Below are 24687 nucleotides of genomic sequence, written 5' to 3' on the forward strand. Positions count from 1 at the left end.
GGCTTTATATAATGACAGAATTATGCTTTCCTCCCTTGAATCAATGCCTCTTTTAATACATGCTAGTATCTTATTAGCCTTTGAAGCCGCTGCCCTGCATTGTGCACTCATCTTTAGCTTGTTATCTATTACTACTCCCAAATCCCTTTTCCTCCTGTGTTTGGCTAAGTCTTGTCCCATTTAAAAAATACATAGCCTGCTTATTTTTACTTCCAAAATGTAGAACCTTGGCGTTTCATGGAAGCCATCGACCCAGATGGCTTCCATGAAACGCCCTCTCATGACTAACGATATACCCCTCCTCCCTCTCCCTCCCCCCCCCATTTCACTTCTAGACTCCTGTCCTTTCCCCTCTTCTCCTGGTCAAGAGACCTTTGGGTCTCCCTCATCCGTGTTATAAGATACCACTATGGATTACGGCTAATTTCTGTGTTTTTGGTATCGTCTTGAACAGAGTACTATCCATTTTACAATGTGTAACATTATACTGTTCTGAGGACGAATTGTGTCCTCAAACTGTTAATTTTCTTTTTTTTTTCTTACTTACATATTCTCACTTGTAAATATGATAAGATCAATAAAGCTCTTTGGAAAAAGAAAAAAAAGAAAAAAACAAACAAACAAACAAAAACAAAAAAACAAGGGGGCGGAGCTGGCTCTATACCTGAGCGGTCGCACAACATATCAGCTCCTGCAAAATTTATTATATTCAAGCAGTTTTGACCGCTCAGGGCAGACAACTTTTCATGAAATAATAGCCGATTAACAGATGAAACACCACGGACAGCGAGAACTACAAAAGTGACTTGAGCAACAGCATATTTCACTGTTTATGCCAGTAAGGATCACCGCAGCAAAGTGGAGAGGACGCCATCTTGTCAGCTAGGCCACCCCGGGATCTCACTACTGAGACTAGCCCACTCACTACTGCAACTCAAGGCACCCTGTCATTCCCTTAACATGGATAACCACATAACTGATGCAGTTTTCAAAGATGTTTTTATGGCTTTGGAACGGAAAATGGATCGCTGCTTTAACGATCTTCGTCATTCACTACATTCAGAGCTGACATGTGGGGAAACGGACCCCGGGGAACCTGAGACTCCGATACCATGTCAGTTGTAATGGCATCAGATGATTGCCGGGAAGAAAGCTCGGGTTCAGCCTCTGGCCATATAAAAGTTATTCGCTGAGGCGCTAGTGTTAGCCGGGGTAATGGCATCAGATGATTGCCGGGAAAAAAGCTCGGGTTCAGCCTCTGGCCATATAAAAGTTATTCGCTGAGGCACTAGTGTTAGCCGGGGTTTGCCGAAAAGGCATTGAGGCTCTGTTTGGAGTGTCAGGCTACGCTGTTCCGTGGTCACTCAGGCATACGGGAGGCCTGATAAAAGCCAGTTCCCTACCTCTCACTATTTTCAGCTTATAGAACATCTCTTCTCTGGGAGTAGGGACCACTTGTTACCTTTATTAAAAAATCGAGGCTTCATTCCTATATGTTCCAGTCACACATGTTTTGTTCACACTGTCCTCATTTCATATTTAAGGTCATAAAGGTGGTGCTATAACTTATGTCAATTGTTATCCCTCTGTTTTCGTTCTAGATATTTCACATGTCATTAACTCCTACTCTTATATAAATATTGAACTTCTATTGACTAGATACTACAATAACAAATACTATATTAGCACACCAATGTTTTAATCCTTGTATACCTTCCATACGTGAAATGTATCAGTTATTTTTTATTGTATTTGTTTCATGCTTGGACATACTCTCTTTTCTGTTATTTCCATTCAATGTCTCAATAAAAATGTATTTAAAAAAAAACAACAGAAAGCTATAACAACTTGTGGCAATATAATACAATATAATAGTAAGAAAGCAAAATTACAGGTACAAATCCTCAAATCCGGAATTCCAAAATCCAAACTTATTCTGAAATCCAGACTTTTTAATTAATATTTAAAAAAAATGAAATGAGCAAAAATTACTACTTTTCCAAACCTGTAAGTCACAATCTTCTCTGCCTGTGTCTTTGGTTTGTTTTTGTTGTGTTCTAAAATGCAAGTCATAGTCTATATTTAAAATAAAAGCAGTACTGTACTATCTATTCAAAAGTATAGGTACTATGTAAACAAAAGTATTTAAAATGATATAAAACTACCTTAAGTTTGCATGTATAAGATGTATTTAAAAGGGAAAATATTAAAAAGTGCCGACATTACTCTTTAAAAGCAGCCTCGCTGAGAGGCATTTTACTATACGTCACAATGGGTGGCGAGGCTGGCAAAATATTCCAACATAATCGGCACCGACATTGGCGATAAAAAGTAAAGTATCCCCTTTAAATATATAGCACCCAGCCTACTAAATATACCTATGTACCCCTAAACTGATATAAACCACCACCGCAACTAACCCTACTCTACTTAACCCCTAAAATGCCAATACTTCACCAAACTAAACTTCCTAACCTATTAACCCCTATACCACAATAACCCCTAAACTACTTAACCCCTATACCGTCAATAGCCCACTGCAATAACCCCTACACTACTTAACCCCTATACTGCCAATACCCCCACTACAAACACCCCCTACACTAATTAACCCCTACACCACCAATAGCCCACAGTAATAAACTTCTTTACCTATTAACCCTTATAACCCAAATTACCCCCTGCAAACACTCCTTACACTACTTATCCCCTATACCTCTACAACCCCTAAAAGCACACTACCCCTACACTACTTAACCCCTATACTGCCAATGCCCCTGTAACCTATTAACCTCTTTACTGCCACCACCCCAAACACAAACTACCCCAATACTACTTAACTTTGGAGGTTTTTCCTGTGCCGGACCGTGCTAGGGAGATTATCTCAAAGGAATGGGAGAAACCAGGTGTGTCTTTTTCCCCGTCTCCAATTTTTAAGAAAATGTTTCCTGTTGAGGACTCCATTAAAGACCCTTGGTATACTGTACCCAAAGTTGAAGGGGCATTTCCACTCTGGCTAAGAGAACCAATATTCCTATTGAGGATAGCTGCTCTTTTAAGGATCCGATGGACAAGAAGCTGGAGGCTTATTTGAAAACGATTTATGTTCATCAAGGTCTCCAATGGCAACCAGTGGTGTGTATTACCACCGTGACTAGTGCGGCATCTTATTGGTTCAACGCCTTGTCTGATTTTCTTCAAGTAAAGACTTCCTTGGATGAAATTCAAGATAGGATTAAAGCTCTTAAGTTGGCCAATTCCTTTATTGCAGATGCCAATTTACAGGTTGTGAGACTAGGAGCTAAAACTTCTAATTTCTCTGTCCTAGCCCGCAGGGCATTATGGTTGAAATCCTGGTCTGCAGACATTTCCTCTAAAGTCAAGCTTCTGGCGATTCCTTACAAGGGAAAAACCTTGTTTGTACCCGGTTTGGCAGAAATTATCTCTGATATTACGGTTGGAAAAGGGTCTTTTGTACCTCAAGATAAGAAGAATAGGCCTAAAGGACGTCAAAGTAATTTTTGTTCCTTTCGTAACTTCAGAGGAAAGCCTTCCCCTTCTTTTTCCAAGCAGGAACAATCCAAGTCTTCTTGGAAACCCAATCAGTCTTGGAACAAGGAGAAACAATCAAAGAAACCTGCAGCTGATTCCAAATAGGCATTAAGGGTTTGCCTCCGATCCGAGATCGGATCAGGTGAGGGAGTAGACTTTCTCAGTTCTCTCAAGCCTGGATACAAGATGTCCCAGATCCCTGGACTGTGGACATAGTATCCCAGGATTACAAATTGGAATTCAAGACTTTTCCTCCCAGAGGCAGATTCCATCTCTCAAGATTATCTGCAGACCAGATAAAGAGAGAGAGGTGTTCTTGAAATGTATACAACATCTTTCCTCCCTGGGAGTGATGGTTCCAGTGCACAAACAGGGTCTCGGGTTCTACTCCAACCTATTTGTGGTTTCCAAAAAAGAAGGAACTTTCCGTCCCATTCTAGTCTTGAAGTGTCTAAACAAGTTTCTCAAAGTTTCATCCTTCAAGATGGAGACTATACGCTCCATTCTTCCTTTAGTACAAGAGGGTCAGTTCATGACAACCATAGACCTACAGGATGCATATCTTCATGTTCGTCTTCACAGGGACCATCACAGATTCCTGAGATTTGCCTTTCTGGACAAACATTTCAATTTTATGGCCCTTCCATTTGGTCTAGCCACGGCTCCCAGAATTTTTTCAAAGATTCTGGGGGCTCTTTTGGCAGTGATCCGTTCTCGTGGAATTGCTGTGGCACCCTACCTGGATGACATATTGGTTCAGGCACCATCTTTTCAACAAGCAAAATCTCACACAAAGATATTGTTGTCTTTTCTTCGTTCCCACGGATGGAATGTGAATCTGGAAAAAAGCTCCCTTTCCCCTGCTACAAGAGCAGTGTTCTTAGGGACCATAATAGATTCTCTATTGATGAAGATTTTTCTGACAGAGGTCAGGAAAAACAAAATCATTTCCTCTTGCCTCTCTCTTCAGGCTACTGCTCATCCTTCAGTGGCTCAATGTATGGAGGTAATCGGTCTGATGGTGGCTTCCATGGACATCATTCCTTTTGCTCAATTCAATTTGTGAGCTCTCCAGTTGTGCATGCTCAGACAATGGAATGGCGACCATGCGCCTCTATCTCAGAAAATAGAGTTAGATCAGTCGTCAAGGGATTCTCTCCCATGGTGGATTTCTCAGGAACATGCTTTTGGAGACCTTCCTGGGTGATCGTGACCACAGACGCCAGCCTGCTGGACTGGGGAGCAGTCTGAAACTCATTAAAAGCTCAGGGCTGTTGGACTCGGGAGGAGTCTGCTCTTCCCATCAACATCTTGGCGTTGAGGGAGATTTACAATGCTCTATTGGCTTGGCCTTAGTTATCCTCAGCCCAGTTTATCAGGTTCCAGTCAGACAACATAAACTCTGTGGCTTACATCAATCACCATGAGGAGGTTACTCGGATTCTTCAGTGGGCAGAGACCCACAATTGCTGTCTATCTGCCATCCACATTCCAGGAGTAGACAACTGGGAAGCGGATTTTCTGAGCAGACAGAATTTTCATCCCGGGGAGTGGGAACTCCATCGGGAGGTGTTTTCCAGCTTAGTCCTCAAATGGGGGGTGCTGGAGTTAGATCTGATGGCGTCCCGTCAGAATACCAAGCTTCCAAGGTACGGTTCAATGTCAAGAGATCCGCAGGCCGTTCTGATAGATGCTCTGGCGGTTCCTTGGGTTTTCAGGTTGGTATACCTGTTTCCTCCGTTTGCTCTTCTTCCACGAGTCATTGCTCGTATCAAACAGGAGAGGGCGTCAGTAATTCTAATAGCCCCTGCGTGGCCTCGCAGGATCTGGTTTGCAGACCTAGTGGAGATGTCATCTCTCCCACCTTGGAGACTACCTCTGAGGAAGGACCTCCTGATTCAGGGTCCCTTTCTTCATCCAAATCTCGTTTCGCTGAAGCTGACTGCTTGGAGATTGAATGCTTGAGTCGGTCATTGAGACCATGATTCAGGCTCGCAGGCCTGTTACTAGAAAGATTTACCATAAGATATGGCGTAAATATCTTTACTGGTGTGAATCCAAGGGCCACTCTTGGAGTAGAATTAGAATTCCTAGAATTTTATCTTTTCTTCAGGAAGGCCTGGAAAAGGGATTGTCAGTCAGTACGCTTAAGGGTCAGATTTCTGCTTTATTAGTTTTACTACATAAACGTTTGGCGGATGTACCAGATGTGCAATTTTTTTGTCAGGCCTTGGTCAAAATCAGGCCTGTCTTTGAATCTGTTGTTCCTCCTTGGAGCCTTAACCTTGTTCTTAAAGTTTTACAGCTGGCTCCATTTGAACCGTTGCATTCCATAGACATTAAGTTGTTATCTTGGAAGGTTTTTTTTCTTGTTGCTATCTCTTCTGCTCAAATAGTCTCGGAACTCTCACCTCTGCAGTGTAATTCCCCTTATCTTATTTTTCATTCCGATAAGGCGGTTCTTCGTACTAAGTTAGGTTTCCTTCCTAAGGTTGTTTCTAATAGAAATATCAATCAGGAAATTGTTGTTCCCTCTCTGTGCCCTAATCCTTCTTCTTCCAAAGAACACTTGTTACACAATTTTGGATGTTGTACATGCTCTTATATTCTACTTACAGGCGACTAAGGATTTTTGCCAGTCCTCTGCCCTCTTTGTCTGTTTCTCTGGGAAACGTAAAGGTCAGAAAGCTACTGCTACTACTCTTTCTTTTTGATTACAAAGTATAATTTGTTTGGCTTATGAGACTGCTGGACAGCAGCCTCCTGAGAGAATTACGACTCATTCCACAAGAGCTGTTTCCTCTTCTTGGGCTTTCAAAAATGAATCTTCTGTGGAACAAATTTGCAAGCCTGCAACTTGGTCTTCTCTACATACTTTTTCCAAATTTGATACTTTTGCCTCGGCTGAGGCTTCTTTTGGGAGAAAGGTTCTTCAAGCGGTGGTGCCTTCTGTTTAGGACTGCCTTTCTTGTCCCTCCCTATTTATCCATGTCCTCTAGCTTGGGTATTCGTTCCCAACAGTGATTACTCAAGTCGTGGACTCACCATATCTTAGGAAAGAAAAACAAACTGTATGCTTACCTGATAAATTTCTTTCTTTCCGGATATGGTGAGTACACGGCCCCACCCTTTATTTTAAGACAGTTGTTCATTTGACTATAACCTCAGGCACCTCTACACATTTTTCTCTATTTCCCTTCGGTCGAATGACTGGACGTTGTGGGTAAGGGAGTGAAACGTAGCAGTTTAATTGTGGTGCTCTTTTCCCAACAGTAATTACTCAAGCCGTGGACTCACCATATCCGAAAAGAAATACATTTATCAGGTGAGCATAAATTTTGTTTTTTTGTAATAAAAAATCAAAGCCTTATTCTAAATTAATCCTAAACTAAACATACCTAAAGGGTAAAAAAAAACAAAGTTAAAGGGTAAAAATAAAAAAGTTCCGCCCAAAAAATTCCTAACGCTAAACCCCAAAGTTTGCACTTACCAACTTGACTCTGGCGGTGATCCACTTCATCTTCATGGCAGTGGTCCATCTTCTGTCTTCTATCTTCCATTCAAGCATTCTTATCTTCTTGCAGAGGTCCTCTTCATGCGGTCACCACTGCACACTGAAACTTGAATACTAGGTTCCTCCTTTTATAGGAGTGTCCTTGCATTTCTGTTGGCTGATATTGGCCCCTATATAAGGAGGAACATTGCATTCAAGCTTCAGTGTGCAGTGGTGACCGCATGAAGAGGACCTGGGCAAGAAGAAAGGAAGGATCGGTTAGAAGATGGAAGACTGAAGATTGAGGACCTGTGAGTTCTGCACCTGGGCCTCCCACTCCTCTTTCTATTCTGGTAAGAGCCTGTTCTTTGAAGTGAATAGTACACAGTGTTGTATGAGCTCTTCCGTTTCTTAGCAATTTCACACATGGAACAGCCTTCATTTCTCAGAACAAGAATATACTGATAAGTTTCAGAATAAAGTTCTTTATTTCTTGCCATATTGAGCCTGCAATTGAACCCACAATTGTTGATGCTCCAAATTCTCAATTAGTCTAATGAAGGCCACAAAAGTTTCAGCTATGCTAACATAATTGCAAAAGGGTTTTCTAATGATCAGTTAGCCCTTTTTAAATGATAAACACAAAGAGCCATTGGAACACAGGATAGATGGTTCTTGATAATGGGCTTCTGTATGCCTATGGTGATATTCTATAAAAAATCACCCATTTCCTGCTACAATAGTCATTTACAACATTAACAATGTCTACACTATATTCCTGATCAATTTGATGTTATTTTAATGGACAAAAAAAATGCTTTTCTTTCGAAAACAAGGAAATGTCTAAGTGATGCCAAACTTATGAACGCCAATGTATATAAAACATTATACATTAGATGTGTGTACCTCAGCATAGGTTTAGTTTAAAAGGAAGGCCCTTTTGTTACTTAAAGGGCCATAATACCCAAATGTTTAAACACTTGAAAGTGATGCAGTATAGCTGTAAAAAGCTGACTAGAAAATATCACCTGAACATCTCTATGTAAAAAAGAAAGATATTTTACCTCAAAAGTTCCTCAGTAGCCACATCCCATTGTAAAGGACTTCTAAGCAACAAATCGGTATGTCTGTCTGTCCCGGGACAGCGGAAGGAGCAAGCTTACGTGCACTCTCATCTTATTTACCTATTCAGCTTAAGGAAGTTTGCAATGAAATCTCATGAGAGATAAGTCAAATCTCATGAGATCACAGTAAAAGAATTCATAACCTCAGCACTGTTGATGCTGATTGGCTGCTGTTCATTTCTTCATTTTTTTTTCTTTTTATCTGCAGCTGAACAGCAGTTTTGAGTATAACTTTTTACATAGAATTACTCTGCTGAGCTGATGAAATTGTGAGGTAAAATATCTTCCTTTTTTACATAAAGATGCTCAGGTGATATTTTCTCTTGTTAAGTGTATCCAGTCCACGGATCATCCATTACTTATGGGATATTCTCCTTCCCAACAGGAAGTTGCAAGAGTTCACCCACAGCAGAGCTGCTATATAGCTCCTCCCCCAACTGCCATACCCAGTCATTCTCTTGCAACTCTCAACAAAGATGGAGGTCGTAAGAGGAGTGTGGTGTTTTATACTTTTTTTATTTCTTCAATCAAAAGTTTGTTATTTTTAAATGGTACCGTAGTGTACTGTTTATCTCAGGCAGTATTTAGAAGAAGAATCTGCCTGTGTTTTCTATGATCTTAGCAGAAGTAACTAAGATCCATTGCTGTTCTCACATATTCTGAGGAGTGAGGTAACTTCAGAGGGGGAATGGCGTGCAGGTTTTCCTGCAATAAGGTATGTGCAGTTAATATTTTTCTAGGGATGGAATTTGCTAGAAAATGCTGCTGATACCGGAGTAATGTAAGTAAAGCCTTAAATGCAGTGATAGCGACTGGTATCAGGCTTATTAATAGAGATACATACTCTTATAAAAGTGTAATTTAAAACGTTTGCTGGCATGTTTAATCGTTTTTTATATATTTTAGCAAACAATTGGGATTGAGGATCCCTGAAAGAATAATGCTCTAATAGCACTCTATGCCCAGACTTATTTAGTAGAGGCAAAAAAGAAATTAAAATTTAACTTTTATTGTTTATTTAAAACATGGGTAAACACACACATTTAAAATTATAGTCTAACCTTGGTAGCTATATCTTGAGAGAACTATTATTAATCAGTATGGCCTTGTAACCATTATTGTTATCTAGTCTCTCAGTGTAAATGGTACTATTGATCTGGGTTGTTCTATACCTTGGCAAGTGTGATTCTGTTGTTACTTAATTCACACCTTACCTGGAGAGTAAATTAATATGTTGCTTGGCCTCTAGGGCACCAATGTGGTTGAGTGGATATATGTGCTCTTATCTAAATAGTTCTGACTGACGCCACTTATTACCAAACATTATATAATATGCTTACTTGACTATAGGACTGTAGAATATGCCAATGGCTAATTAAGGGTGTACTTCTCTTTGTGATTAAATATTAATAAAGCTTATATCCAACCTAGGTTGTTGTTGCTTTATAGAATATGTGCAATTGTAATTTATATTCTGAGGTCATCATGCAGTTCTGCACTATGTAGTCACAACTGTCGTTATTTTGGCATGGGCTCCTGTATATTTTGTTCTAGCATTCAATTGCTTATAATTTATATTCACTTATGTCTCCGGTGTTTGTTGCCGTTACTTAATTATGAACCACTCATAACATCAACTGCTGAGTTTGCTATGCCCTCATTAGTGTGCACACCATTCTATATTTATGTTGCTTAAACCACTTAATCTTATATATTTATTATTCGTCCTACACCCAGTAGTCACAATTCTCGTATTTGCTGTATATATCGTTCTTGTATGTGATCGTGTGTTTTACATATACGTTCTGTATTTATTACCTTAACTCTGATTTTGAGCCCACTCGAGCACTTGCATTTAAATGTATTATGCGCTCATTAGGTATGCGCACCATTCATTTTCTTATTTTATGATTATTATCGCTCTGAATCTGTGATATGTCTAATTTGGTAGATATAATTCTATCTCTTTATTTGGCAAATCTGTTCATTGGGTTAACTCTTAATCAATTTAGATGTTAAGATAAAATTGTAAACTGTAAATGTTATTTGAACAGTATCAATAGCTGTCCTCATTATATGCCAATTCTGTTATATAATATCAACCTTTCTCAACAATGATTTAGTAGGCCATAATATTGCTAAGTGATCTGTTCTGATATCCACAGAATAACGGATACTGTTCTTACGTTTGTAACCGTAAATCTATACTTAGTTTCAACGTATCATGCACTCAATTCATACACACCTCATTCATTTTTCTTACATACTGAATTATAAAATATATGTACAGCTATCTATATTTCCATAAGTATATATATTTGAGTATTTTTAAATTCTTCTATTTCTACTGTTTGGCTTGTGTAAAGTAGTTTCAATCGAGTTTATCGCTCTTTATATACACAGTTTGTCTATCTCTGTATTTAATTGAAGCTGCAAGCTATATGTTTATACTTTCGTTCTATAGTTAAATCTTTAGCTCGCTCCAATTAGTTATAACAAACTGTGCTGTGTTTTGTCGCTATCGTCAGCGCATTGGTTTATCAGGCTGAGTATTTATACTTGGCCCCTATATCCCATCACAGCTCTCCACTATTTGCCGGTATAGCCGTCAACCATTGTTAAATACTAGTGTTTAGTACACGTTTTTTATATATGTTTGGTGATAAAACTTATTGGGGCCTAGTTTTTTCCACATGGCTGGCTTAAATTTTGCTTAGAAACAGTTTCCTGAGGCTTTCGACTGTTGTAATATGAGTGGGAGGGGCCTATTTTAGCGCTTTTTTGCGCAGTTAAAATTACAAAATGAATCATCCAGTTTCCCTCAGCAGTCCCATGAATACTACAGGACATCTCTAAAGGGCTAAAAAGGCTTCCAAAATCGTTTATAGGGAAGGTAATCCACAGCACAGCTGTGGCAGTTTGTTGTGTCTGTTAAAAAACGTCTATGTCGTTTTTTTTTATCCGTTTTTTGCATTTAGGGGTTAATCATCCATTTGCAAGTGGGTGCAATGCTCTGTTAACTTATTACATATACTGTAAAAATTTCGTTTGATTTACTGCCTTTTTTCACTGTTTTTCAAATTTTGACAAAATTTGTTTCTCTTAAAGGCACAGTAACGTTTTTTATATTTGCTTGTTAACTTGATTTAAAGTGTTTTCCAAGCTTACTAGTCTCATTACTAGTCTGTACAAACATGTCTGACATAGAGGAAGCTCCTTGTTCATTATGTTTAAAAGCCATGGTGGAAACCCCATCTTAGAATGTGTACCAGATGTACTGATTTCATGTTAAGCAATAAAGATCATTTTTTGTCTTTAAAAACATTATCACCAGAGGATTCTGTTGAGGGGGAAGTTATGCCGACTAACTCTCCCCACGTGTCAGACCCTTTGACTCCCGCTTCAGGGACTCACGCTCAAATGGCGCCAAGTACATCAAGGGCGCCCATAGCGTTTATTTTACCAGAGGATTCTGTCAAGGGGGAAGTAATGCTGACTTACTCTCCCCACGTGTCAGACTCTTCGACTCCCGCTTCAGGGACTCACGCTCAGATGGCGCCAAGTACATCAAGGGCGCTCATAGCGTTTATTTCTCCAACATAGGTGTGTCCGGTCCACGGCGTCATCCTTACTTGTGGGATATTCTCTTCCCCAACAGGAAATGGCAAAGAGCCCAGCAAAGCTGGTCACATGATCCCTCCTAGGCTCCGCCTACCCCAGTCATTCTCTTTGCCGTTGTACAGGCAACATCTCCACGGAGATGGCTTAGAGTTTTTTAGTGTTTAACTGTAGTTTTTATTATTCAATCAAGAGTTTGTTATTTTGAAATAGTGCTGGTATGTACTATTTACTCAGAAACAGAAAAGAGATGAAGATTTCTGTTTGTATGAGGAAAATGATTTTAGCAACCGTCACTAAAATCCATGGCTGTTCCACACAGGACTGTTGAGAGCAATTAACTTCAGTTGGGGGAACAGTGAGCAGTCTCTTGCTGCTTGAGGTATGACACATTCTAACAAGACGATGTAATGCTGGAAGCTGTCATTTTCCCTATGGGATCCGGTAAGCCATGTTTATTAAGATCGTAAATAAGGGCTTCACAAGGGCTTATTAAGACTGTAGACTTTTTCTGGGCTAAATCGATTCATTATTAACACATATTTAGCCCTGAGGAATCATTTATTCTGGGTATTTTGATATAATAATATCGGCAGGCACTGTTTTAGACACCTTATTCTTTAGGGGCTTTCCCAAATCATAGGCAGAGCCTCATTTTCGCGCCGGTGTTGCGCACTTGTTTTTGAGAGGCATGACATGCAGTCGCATGTGAGAGGAGCTCTGATACTTAGAAAAGACTTTCTGAAGGCGTCATTTGGTATCGTATTCCCCTTTGGGCTTGGTTGGGTCTCAGCAAAGCAGATACCAGGGACTGTATAGGGGTTAAAGTTAAAAACGGCTCCGGTTCCGTTATTTTAAGGGTTAAAGCTTCCAAATTTGGTGTGCAATACTTTTAAGGCTTTAAGACACTGTGGTGAAAATTTGGTGAATTTTGAACAATTCCTTCATGTTTTTTCGCAATTGCAGTAATAAAGTGTGTTCAGTTTAAAATTTAAAGTGACAGTAACGGTTTTATTTTAAAACGTTTTTTGTACTTTGTTATCAAGTTTATGCCTGTTTAACATGTCTGAACTACCAGATAGACTGTGTTCTGAATGTGGGGAAGCCAGAATTCCCATTCATTTAAATAAATGTGATTTATGTGACAATGATGCCCAAGATGATTCCTCAAGTGAGGGGAGTAAGCATGGTACTGCATCATTCCCTCCTTCGTCTACACGAGTCTTGCCTACTCAGGAGGCCCCTAGTACATCTAGCACGCCAATACTCCTTACTATGCAACAATTAACGGCTGTAATGGATAATTCTGTCAAAAACATTTTAGCCAAAATGAACACTTATCAGCGTAAGCGCGACTGCTCTGTTTTAGATACTGAAGAGCATGACGACGCTGATAATAATGGTTCTGAAGGGCCCCTAACCCAGTCTGATGGGGCCAGGGAGGTTTTGTCTGAGGGAGAAATTACTGATTCAGGGAACATTTCTCAACAAGCTGAACCTGATGTGATTACGTTTAAATTTAAGTTGGAACATCTCCGCATTCTGCTTAAGGAGGTATTATCCACTCTGGATGATTGTGACAAGTTGGTCATCCCAGAGAAACTATGTAAAATGGACAAGTTCCTAGAGGTCCCGGGGCTCCCAGAAGCTTTTCCTATACCCAAGCGGGTGGCGGACATTGTTAATAAAGAATGGGAAAGGCCCGGTATTCCTTTCGTCCCTCCCCCCATATTTAAAAAATTGTTTCCTATGGTCGACCCCAGAAAGGACTTATGGCAGACAGTCCCCAAGGTCGAGGGAGCGGTTTCCACTTTAAACAAACGCACCACTATACCCATAGAGGATAGTTGTGCTTTCAAAGATCCTATGGATAAAAAATTAGAAGGTTTACTTAAAAAGATGTTTGTTCAGCAGGGTTACCTTCTACAACCAATTTCATGCATTGTCCCTGTAGCTACAGCCGCATGTTTCTGGTTCGATGAGCTGATAAAGGCGGTCGATAGTGATTCTCCTCCTTATGAGGAGATTATGGACAGAATCAATGCTCTCAAATTGGCTAATTCTTTCACCCTAGACGCCACTTTGCAATTGGCTAGGTTAGCGGCTAAGAATTCTGGGTTTGCTATTGTGGCGCGCAGAGCGCTTTGGTTGAAATCTTGGTCAGCTGATGCGTCTTCCAAGAACAAGCTACTTAACATTCCTTTCAAGGGGAAAACGCTGTTTGGCCCTGACTTGAAAGAGATTATCTCTGATATCACTGGGGGTAAGGGCCACGCCCTTCCTCAGGATCGGCCTTTCAAGGCAAAAAATAAACCTAATTTTCGTCCCTTTCGTAGAAATGGACCAGCCCAAAGTGCTACGTCCTCTAAGCAAGAGGGTAATGCTTCTCAAGCCAAGCCAGCTTGGAGACCAATGCAAGGCTGGAACAAGGGAAAGCAGGCCAAGAAACCTGCCACTGCTACCAAGACAGCATGAAATGTTGGCCCCCGATCCGGGACCGGATCTGGTGGGGGGCAGACTCTCTCTCTTCGCTCAGGCTTGGGCAAGAGATGTTCTGGATCCTTGGGCGCTAGAAATAGTCTCCCAAGGTTATCTTCTGGAATTCAAGGGGCTTCCCCCAAGGGGGAGGTTCCACAGGTCTCAGTTATCTTCAGACCACATAAAAAGACAGGCATTCTTACATTGTGTAGAAGTCCTGTTAAAAATGGGAGTGATTCATCCTGTTCCATTAAGAGAACAAGGGATGGGGTTCTACTCCAATCTGTTCATAGTTCCCAAAAAAGAGGGAACGTTCAGACCAATCTTAGATCTCAAGATCTTAAACAAGTTTCTCAAGGTTCCATCGTTCAGGATGGAAACCATTCGAACTATTCTTCCTTCCATCCAGGAAGGTCAATTCATGACCACAGTGGATTTAAAGGATGCGTATCTACATATTCCTATCCAAGGGTTCCCTTCTTGGGAACAATAATAGACTCCTTAGAAATGAGGATTTTTCTGACAGAGGCCAGAAAAACAAAACTTCTAGACTCTTGTCGGATACTTCATTCCGTTCCTCTTCCTTCCATAGCGCAGTGCATGGAAGTGATCGGTTTGATGGTAGCGGCAATGGACATAGTTCCTTTTGCGCGCATTCATCTAAGACCATTACAACTGTACATGCTCAGTCAGTGGAATGGGGACTATACAGACTTGTCTCCGAAGATACAAGTAAATCAGAGGACCAGAGACTCACTCCGTTGGTGGCTGTCCCTGGACAACCTGTCACAAGGGATGACATTCCGCAGACCGGAGTGGGTCATCGTCACGACCGACGCCAGTCTGATGGGCTGGGGCGCGGTCTGGGGATCCCTGAAAGCTCAGGGTCTTTGGTCTCGGGAAGAATCTCTTCTACCGATAAATATTCTGGAACTGAGAGCGATATTCAATGCTCTCAAGGCTTGGCCTCAGCTAGCGAGGGCCAAGTTCATACGGTTTCAATCAGACAACATGACAACTGTTGCGTACATCAACCATCAGGGGGGAACAAGGAGTTCCCTAGCGATGGAAGAAGTGACCAAAATCATTCTATGGGCGGAGTCTCACTCCTGCCACCTGTCTGCTATCCACATCCCAGGAGTGGAAAATTGGGAAGCGGATTTTCTGAGTCGTCAGACATTGCATCCGGGGGAGTGGGAACTCCATCCGGAAATCTTTGCCCAAGTCACTCAGCTGTGGGGCATTCCAGACATGGATCTGATGGCCTCTCGTCAGAACTTCAAAGTTCCTTGCTACGGGTCCAGATCCAGGGATCCCAAGGCGGCTCTAGTGGATGCACTAGTAGCACCTTGGACCTTCAAACTAGCTTATGTGTTCCCGCCGTTTCCTCTCATCCCCAGGCTGGTAGCCAGGATCAATCAGGAGAGGGCGTCGGTGATCTTGATAGCTCCTGCGTGGCCACGCAGGACTTGGTATGCAGATCTGGTGAATATGTCATCGGCTCCACCTTGGAAGCTACCTTTGAGACGAGACCTTCTTGTTCAGGGTCCGTTCGAACATCCGAATCTGGTTTCACTCCAGCTGACTGCTTGGAGATTGAACGCTTGATCTTATCGAAGCGAGGGTTCTCAGATTCTGTTATCGATACTCTTGTTCAGGCCAGAAAGCCTGTAACTAGAAAGATTTACCACAAAATTTGGAAAAAATATATCTGTTGGTGTGAATCTAAAGGATTCCCTTGGGACAAGGTTAAGATTCCTAAGATTCTATCCTTCCTTCAAGAAGGATTGGAAAAAGGATTATCTGCTAGTTCCCTGAAGGGACAGATTTCTGCCTTGTCTGTGTTACTTCACAAAAAGCTGGCAGCTGTGCCAGATGTTCAAGCTTTTGTTCAGGCTCTGGTTAGAATTAAGCCTGTTTACAAACCTTTGACTCCTCCTTGGAGTCTCAACTTAGTTCTTTCAGTTCTTCAGGGGGTTCCGTTTGAACCCTTACATTCCGTTGATATTAAGTTATTATCTTGGAAAGTTTTGTTTTTAGTTGCAATTTCTTCTGCTAGAAGAGTTTCAGAATTATCTGCTCTGCAGTGTTCTCCTCCTTATCTGGTGTTCCATGCAGATAAGGTGGTTTTACGTACTAAACCTGGTTTTCTTCCAAAAGTTGTTTCTAACAAAAACATTAACCAGGAGATTATCGTACCTTCTCTGTGTCCGAAACCAGTTTCAAAGAAGGAACGTTTGTTGCACAATTTGGATGTTGTTCGCGCTCTAAAATTCTATTTAGATGCTACAAAGGATTTTAGACAAACATCTTCCTTGTTTGTTGTTTATTCCGGTAAAAGGAGAGGTCAAAAAGCAACTTCTACCTCTCTCTCTTTTTGGATTAAAAGCATCATCAGATTGGCTTACGAGACTGCCGGACGGCAGCCTCCCGAAAGAATCACGGCTCATTCCACTAGGGCTGTGGCTTCCACATGGGCCTTCAAGAACGAGGCTTCTGTTGATCAGATATGTAGGGCAGCGACTTGGTCTTCACTGCACACTTTTACCAAATTTTACAAGTTTGATACTTTTGCTTCTTCTGAGGCTATTTTTGGGAGAAAGGTTTTGCAAGCCGTGGTGCCTTCCATTTAGGTGACCTGATTTGCTCCCTCCCTTCATCCGTGTCCTAAAGCTTTGGTATTGGGTCCCACAAGTAAGGATGACGCCGTGGACCGGACACACCTATGTTGGAGAAAACAGAATTTATGTTTACCTGATAAATTACTTTCTCCAACGGTGTGTCCGGTCCACGGCCCGCCCTGGTTTTTTTAATCAGGTCTGATAATTTATTTTCTTTAACTACAGTCACCACGGTACCATATGGTTTCTCCTATGCAAATATTCCTCCTTAACGTCGGTCGAATGACTGGGGTAGGCGGAGCCTAGGAGGGATCATGTGACCAGCTTTGCTGGGCTCTTTGCCATTTCCTGTTGGGGAAGAGAATATCCCACAAGTAAGGATGACGCCGTGGACCGGACACACCGTTGGAGAAAGTAATTTATCAGGTAAACATAAATTCTGTTTTTACAAGACATGGCGAAAGTTATGAATAATACTCTGGCAGCGGTATTAGTCAGACTACCTGAAATTAAAGGAAAGCAAGATAGCTCTGGGGGTAGATACAGAGCATACAGATGTGTTAAGAACCATGTCTGATACTGCCTCACAATATGCAGAAGCTGAGGGGAGCTTCAGTCTGTGGGTGATATTTTTGACTCAGGGAAGATGATTTAACCTGATTCCGATATTTCTACATTTAAAATTTATGCTTGAGATCCTCCACTTGTTGCTCAGGGAGGTTTTAGCGGCTCTGAATGACTGTGTTACAATCACAGTGCCAGAGAAATTGTGTAGACTGAATAAATACTATGCAGTGCCGGTGTGTACTGATGTTTTTCCAATACCTAAAGAGGTTTACAGAAATTATTAATAAGGAATGGGATAGACCAGGTGTGCCGTTCTCTTCCCCTCCTATTTTTAGAAAAATGTTTCTAACAGATGCCACCACACGGGACTTATGGCAGACAGTTCCTAAGGTGGAGAGAAGAGTTTCTACTCTAGCTAAGCGTACCACTATCCCTGTCGAGGACAGTTGTGCTTTTTTAGATCCAATGGATAAAAAATTAGAGGGTTACCTTAGGAAAATGTTTATTCAACAAGGTTTTATCCTGCAGCCCCTTGCATGCATTGCTCCTGTCACTGCTGCTGCAGCGTTCTGGTTGGAGTCTCTGGATGAGGCTTTACAGGTAGCGACTCCATTGGATGAATATACTTGTCAAGCTTAGGGCACTTAAGCTAGCCAATTCCTTTGTTTCTGATGCCTTTGTTCATTTGACTAAACTAACGGCTAAGAATTCTGTTTTTACTATACTGGCGTGCAGAGCGCTATGGCTTATATCATGGTCAGCTGTCGTGACTTTAATAAATAAGCTACTTAACTTCCCTTCAAGGGGCAGACCCTATTAGGGCCTGGTTTGAAGGAGATCATTGCTAATATCACTGGAGGAAAAGGTCATGCCCTTCCTCAGGACAGGTCCAAATCAAGGGCCAAAAAAGTCTAATTTTCGTGCCTTTCGAAACTTCAAGGCAGGTGTGGCATCAACTTCCTCTAAGGCAAATCAAGAGGGAACTTTTGCTCAGTCCATGACGGTCTGGAGACAACCGAACCTGGAACAAATATAAGCAGGCCAAGGAGCCTGCTGCTGCCTCTTAGACAGCATGAAGGAACGGTCCCCTATCCGGTAACGGATCCTGTAGGGGGCAGACTTTCATTTTTCGCCCAGGCGTGGGCAAGAGATGCCCAGGATCCCTGGGCATTGGAAATTATATCCCAGAGATATCTTCTGGATTTCAAAGCTTCCCCTCCGATAAAGGGGAGATTTTACCTTTCACAATTATCTGCACACCAGATAAAGAAAGAGGCATTCTTACATTGTGTACGAGACCCATCCAGTTCCAAGAGAGGAACAGGGACAGAGTTTTTCTCAAATCTGTTGGTGGTTCCCAAGGAGAGGGAACCTTCAGACCTATTTTGGATTTAAAGATCTTAAACAAGTTCCTTAGAATTCCATCATTTAAGATGGAAACTATTCGTACCATCTTAACTATGATCCAAGAGAGTCAATAGAGGACTACAATGAATTTGAAGGATGCTTATCCTCACATAACGATGCATAAGGATCACCATCGTTTTTCAGGTTTGCCTTTCTAGACAGGCATTACCAGTTTGTTGCTCTTTCCTTTGGGTTAACTACAGCCCCAAGAATCTTTATGGAGGTTCTGGGGTCGCTTTGGCGGTCCTTAGGCCGCGGGGCATAGAAGTGGCCCCTTATTTAGGTGTCGAACATCCAAATTGCCAAGTCTCATACGGACGTAGTACATTTCAGATCCCAGGGATGGAAAGTGAACAAGGAAAGAGTTCTCTATCCCCAATCTCAAGGGTTTCCTTCCTAGGGACTCTGATAGATTCTGCAGAAATTAAAATTTACCTGACGGAGTCCAGGTTGTCAAAGTTTCTAAATTACTGCCGTGTTCTTCATTCCATCCGCGCCCTTCGGTGGCTCGGTACATGAATGTAATCGGCCTAATGGTAGCGGCAAGGGACATAGTACCGTTTGCACGCCTACATTTCAGACCGCTGCAACTATGCATGCTCAGTCAATGGAACGGGGATTACACAGATTTGTCCCCTTCTTAAATCTGGACCAAGAGGCCAGAGATTCTCTTCTCTGGTGGCTATCTCGGGTCCATCTGTCCAAGGGTATGACCTTCCGCAGGTCAGATGGGACAGTTGTTACAACAGATGCCAGCCCTTTAGGTTGGGATACAGTCTGGAACTCCCTGAAGACTCAGGGATAGTGGTCTCAGGAGGAGACCCTCCTTCTAATAAATATTCTGGAACTGGGAGCGATATTCCATGCTCTTCAGGCTTGGCCTCAGTTAGCAACTCTGAGGTACATCAGATTCATTCGGACAATATCACGACTGTGGCTTACATCAACCAGCAAGGGGGAACAGAAGTTCCCTAGCGATGTTAGAAGTCTTAAAATAATTCACTGGACAGAGACTCTCTCTTGTCTATCAGCTCTCCATATCCCAGGTGTTGAGAACTGGGAGGTGGATTTTCTAAGTCGGCAGACTTTTCACCCGGGGAAGTGGGAATTCCCTCCGGAGGTCTTTGCACAAGATCAAGCAGGAGAGTGCTTTGGTGTTTTTAACAGCGCCTGCGTGGCCACGCAGGATCTGGTATGCAGATCGGGTGGACATGTCATTCTTTCCATCAAGGTCTCTGCTTCTGAGACAGGACCCTCTACCTCAGGGTCCTTTCAACCATCTAAATTAAACTTCTCTGAGATGGACTGCCTGGAGACTGAACGCTTGATGTTATCAAAGCATGGCTTCTCCGAGTCAGTCATTGATACCTTAATACAGGCATGAAAGCCTGTCACTAGGAAAATTTAACATAGATATAGCATAAATATCTTATTGATATGAATCCAAGGGTTACTCATGGAGTAAAGTCAGGATTCCCAGGATACTATCTTTTCTCCAAGATGATTTTGAGAAAAGGGTTGTCAGCTAGTTCCTTAAAAGGACAGATTCCTACTCTGTCTATTCTTTTGCACAAGCGTCTGGCAGATACTCCAGACGTTGAGGCATTTTGTCAGGCTTTGGTTAGAACCAAGCCTGTGTCTAAACCTGTTGCTCCGCCATTGGAGCTTAAACCTGATTATTAAGGTTCTTCAAGGAGTTCCGTTTGAACCTCTTCATTCTATAGATATCAAACTTTTTATCTTGGAAAGTTCCTTTTTGGTAGATATTTCCTCGGTTCGTAGAGTCTCCGAGTTATCTGCTTTACAATGTGATTCTCCTTATCTGGTCCTCCATACGGATAAGGTAGTCCTGCGTATCAAAACTGGGTTTTTTACCTAAGGTGGTATCTAACAAGAATATCACTCAAGAGAGTGTTGTTCCATTCTTGTATCCTAATCCTTCTTCAAAGATGGAACGTCTATTACACAATTTGGACGTGGTTCGTGCTTTAAAGTTTTACTTACAAGCTACTTCAGATTTTCATCAAACATTTACTTTGTTTGTTGTCTACTCTGGACAGAGGAGAGGTCAAAAGACTTCAGCAACCTCTCTTTCTTTTTGGTTAAAAGCATAATTTGTTTAGCTTATGAGACTGCTGGACAGCAGCCTCCTGAAGGGATTACAGCTCATTCTACTAGAGCTGTGGCTTTCACTTGGGCCTTTTTAAAATGAGGCTTCTGTTGAACAGATTTACAAGACGGCGTCTTGGTCTATGCTTCATAATTTGCTTCTTCGGAGGCTATTTTTGGGAGAAAGGTTTTTTTTTCAGGCAGTGGTACCTTCCGTTTAAGTACCTGCCTTGTCCCTCCCTTCATCCGTGTACTTTAGCTTTGTTATTGGTATCCCATAAGTAATGGATGATCCGTGGACTGGATACACTTAACAAGAGAAAACATAATTTATGCTTACCTGATAAATTTATTTCTCTTGTAGTGTATCCAGTCCACGGCCCGCCCTGTCATTTTAAGGCAGGTAATTTTTTCATTTAAACTACAGTCACCACTGCACCCTATGGTGTTTCCTTTCTCTGCATGTTTTCGGTCGAATGACTGGATATGGCAGTTGGGGGAGGAGCTATATAGCAGCTCTGCTGTGGGTGAACTCTTGCAACTTCCTGTTGGGAAGGAGAATATCCCATAAGTAATGGATGATCCGTGGACTGGATACACTACAAGAGAAATAAATTTATCAGGTAAGCATAAATTATGTTTTCCTGTCAGCTTTTTACAGTTATACTGCATCAGTTTCAAGTGATTTAGCATATGAGTATTATGTCCCTTTAATAAAGATTTGCTCTACTTTTTCAGCATAGTAGTTTTGTTTGTCTTATTTTTACTGCCAATCCTTAGATTTTTACCGCTTTCAAATCTTAGTGCTTGTTACTAGGGTGAGTCAAGATAGCTGCAGATTAAATAATCACTTAAACAAACATAAATATAGGGGCTCTTAGTTACGACTCCAACACTGTTTCCTGCTAGATAAAATATACAGAATAAAAACCGTGTGTCACTGTAAAACATAATAATAAATTCACAAAGAAAAATCAATCACACATGCAGTCTCTCACTGGAGATACTTCCTTATGTGAACAGCAATCCTTGTATGGAATCTAGAGCAGAATCTGGGAAGCAGATTAAATTATACTTATCCAGTTGACCATATTGTGGCTCATGTCCCTCGTAACCCTCATAAAGCTTCCCTCCCTTTTTGTTCTGCCACTGTATTAAAGCAAGTTACTCCTGAAGGCGTTGTATACCCTCCCCAAAATGTGGGATTTCAGATTTTCTGTCTGGTCTCTACTTAAATGTACATTATAGTGAAACAATTAAATGCTCTAATGAATTTTAAGACATTGACCTTACACTACTGTGTGTTTAACTTCCCGCAAAGAGGTTAAACTCCCAGTCAAAGTGCCGCTCGGAAACTCACAGAGCAATGCTGATCCTGAGCGCAAACCGACACTTATTCAATCAGCAGCTCTAGTTGCAAATCTAAGTTGTGTGACTAGCCCTGCTAATTAGGTCTTGAATAGTACTTCTACTGCGTTTAACCCTTTGCAACGATTAAACACACAGTAGTGTAGGGTCAGTAGTCTTAATATTCCATATTGTTTTGGCCCTTTAAGCCCTAAATGCTTATGCAAATGAGTTAAACACTTATTAAAGTATAACTTTGGAGCTACAGAGCACTACTTGCCCCAAACAGATAGAGCTGGTAAGCCAATGAGCAGTGGCAGTGACACAACCCAGCTTTATGACTGCTGCTGCTTATTGGCTCAGCAGCTGTATCCGCTCAGGAAGAGAAGTTTCTCCTCTTTTCATATTAAGTTAAGTATTATTAAAGAAAAATGTGCGTGTTGTATTGTTTTGTGTTTTACTAAATACACAATATTAACAATTGTATATATTTATCTATACAGTATCACAAAGAAAGGCAATCTTTTTACCATGTGATTTGTACATTAATGTTCTCCTGTTTGTTGTTTGTGCTGTGTAGGTTTGCTTTGTCATCCATGGATATGGAGCAACGTGACTATGATTCCCGCACAGCGTTACATGTAGCAGCTGCAGAAGGTAATTTACCTAATTCTAGCCTGTTGTGTTTTGTTTAACTGTTATTTATTACAAATATTAGCTACGGCTTTATAACAGATCAGGTTAGTACCATTATTTGGCTCCATTTATGAAGTTATGGATGCAACTCATGAGAGACTATAACCACAGTTTAAGACCACTTCTTAAATTCCTGTCACCTTAAAGTGAAGGTAAAGTTTAATGAATTAGTGCCCTACATCTAAAATTAATCTTAAAAACAGGGCCACTTTAATTCATTAAACTTTACAAAGACGCTTCTTTTTTAAAATACTTATCATTGCTTTATGGTAAACATAACGCCGATCCTCCACCCGCATTTCCTACTGTATTGAGCAGATTGATGACGAATCTAACTTCCTCCAATCGTTGCATGCCTCCTTTGGCATCCAGCCCCTGTTTTCAAGATTATCTTTAGATGTGGGGCACTAATTCATTAAAATGTTCTATCACTTTAAAGATAGCACACTGAAATCATCCGTTCATGATGATTGGTGAACTCAGCTCTCAGACAATTGGTTGAATCTAAAAGCTGGTAGATTGTTATGGAAATGCATTTTATTTGTACTATTTATATGACATTGTCAATGCAGAATTTAAATGATTCAATATATTTATTGATCGAATTGATCACTATTTACCAGGTAATTTCTTTGCAGTAGAAATATAAATGTGTGTTATATAAAAGTATAGTGTTACCATTTATACTTGTAATTAATTACACCTTAGTTTTTGAATTTGTGTTAGTATGTATATGTACAATATAGTTTTCTAACTTCTGTCTAATTAATAGGTCATGTAGAAGTTGTGCGTTTCCTGCTGGAAGCTTGCAAAGTCAATCCCTTTCCAAAGGACAGGTACATTGTGTAAACTGCTAACTTGATATTCTAAGCTGACTAAAAAATGTAGTTTGCACGATTCACAATGTAGACAAGCATTACAGGGACATTGAACTAAAAATGTAATTTCCTATAAATTGTTAGATTATGTTTGCATATTTTATTTTGCCCCCATTTTCCCACAATTTTACTTTGGACATTTTGTTTTTTCTACCCATCACACTGGAGTGCTGCTTACAGGGTTCAGAACATTCCACCCAGTGATTGCTTGACCTGTGTGGAAACTAATTTAAATCTGCTCACATCTGGACACGGCAAAGGAATAATGATAAACAATAGTATAGTGGCTTTTAAAGTGATCTATCCCTGGGTTGCAAAGCAATGCACATTTTGCAAAAAATAATTACGATTTTAAATGTTTTTTAAAACATTTATTTCTTTCATGTAATTAGCAAGAGTCCATGAGCTAGTGACGTATGGGATATACATTCCTACCAGGAGGGGGCAAAGTTTCCCAAACCTCAAAATGCCTATAAATACACCCCTCACCACACCCACAATTCAGTTTTACAAACTTTGCCTCCGATGGAGGTGGTGAAGTAAGTTTGTGCTAGATTCTACGTTGATATGCGCTCCGCAGCAAGTTGGAGCCCGGTTTTCCTCTCAGCGTGCAGTGAATGTCAGAGGGATGTGAGGAGAGTATTGCCTATTTGAATGCAGTGATCTCCTTCTACGGGGTCTATTTCATAGGTTCTCTGTTATCGGTCGTAGAGATTCATCTCTTACCTCCCTTTTCAGATCGACGATATACTCTTATATATACCATTACCTCTGCTGATTCTCGTTTCAGTACTGGT

General features: G+C 41.0%; 1 protein-coding gene across 1 annotated transcript in view; it reads left to right on the forward strand.

The window, feature by feature from the left end:
* Nucleotides 1-24687, forward strand: part of GLS (glutaminase) — a 1045544-nt gene that overhangs the window by 976896 nt on the left and 43961 nt on the right. The window contains exons 16-17 of the mRNA XM_053698626.1: nt 22897-22973; nt 23785-23848. Coding sequence (XP_053554601.1) covers nt 22897-22973; nt 23785-23848 — 141 coding nt within the window. The remainder of the gene's footprint in view (nt 1-22896; nt 22974-23784; nt 23849-24687) is intronic.

The sequence above is a fragment of the Bombina bombina genome, chromosome 1, assembly GCF_027579735.1.
Source record: "Bombina bombina isolate aBomBom1 chromosome 1, aBomBom1.pri, whole genome shotgun sequence".
NCBI lineage: Eukaryota > Metazoa > Chordata > Amphibia > Anura > Bombinatoridae > Bombina > Bombina bombina.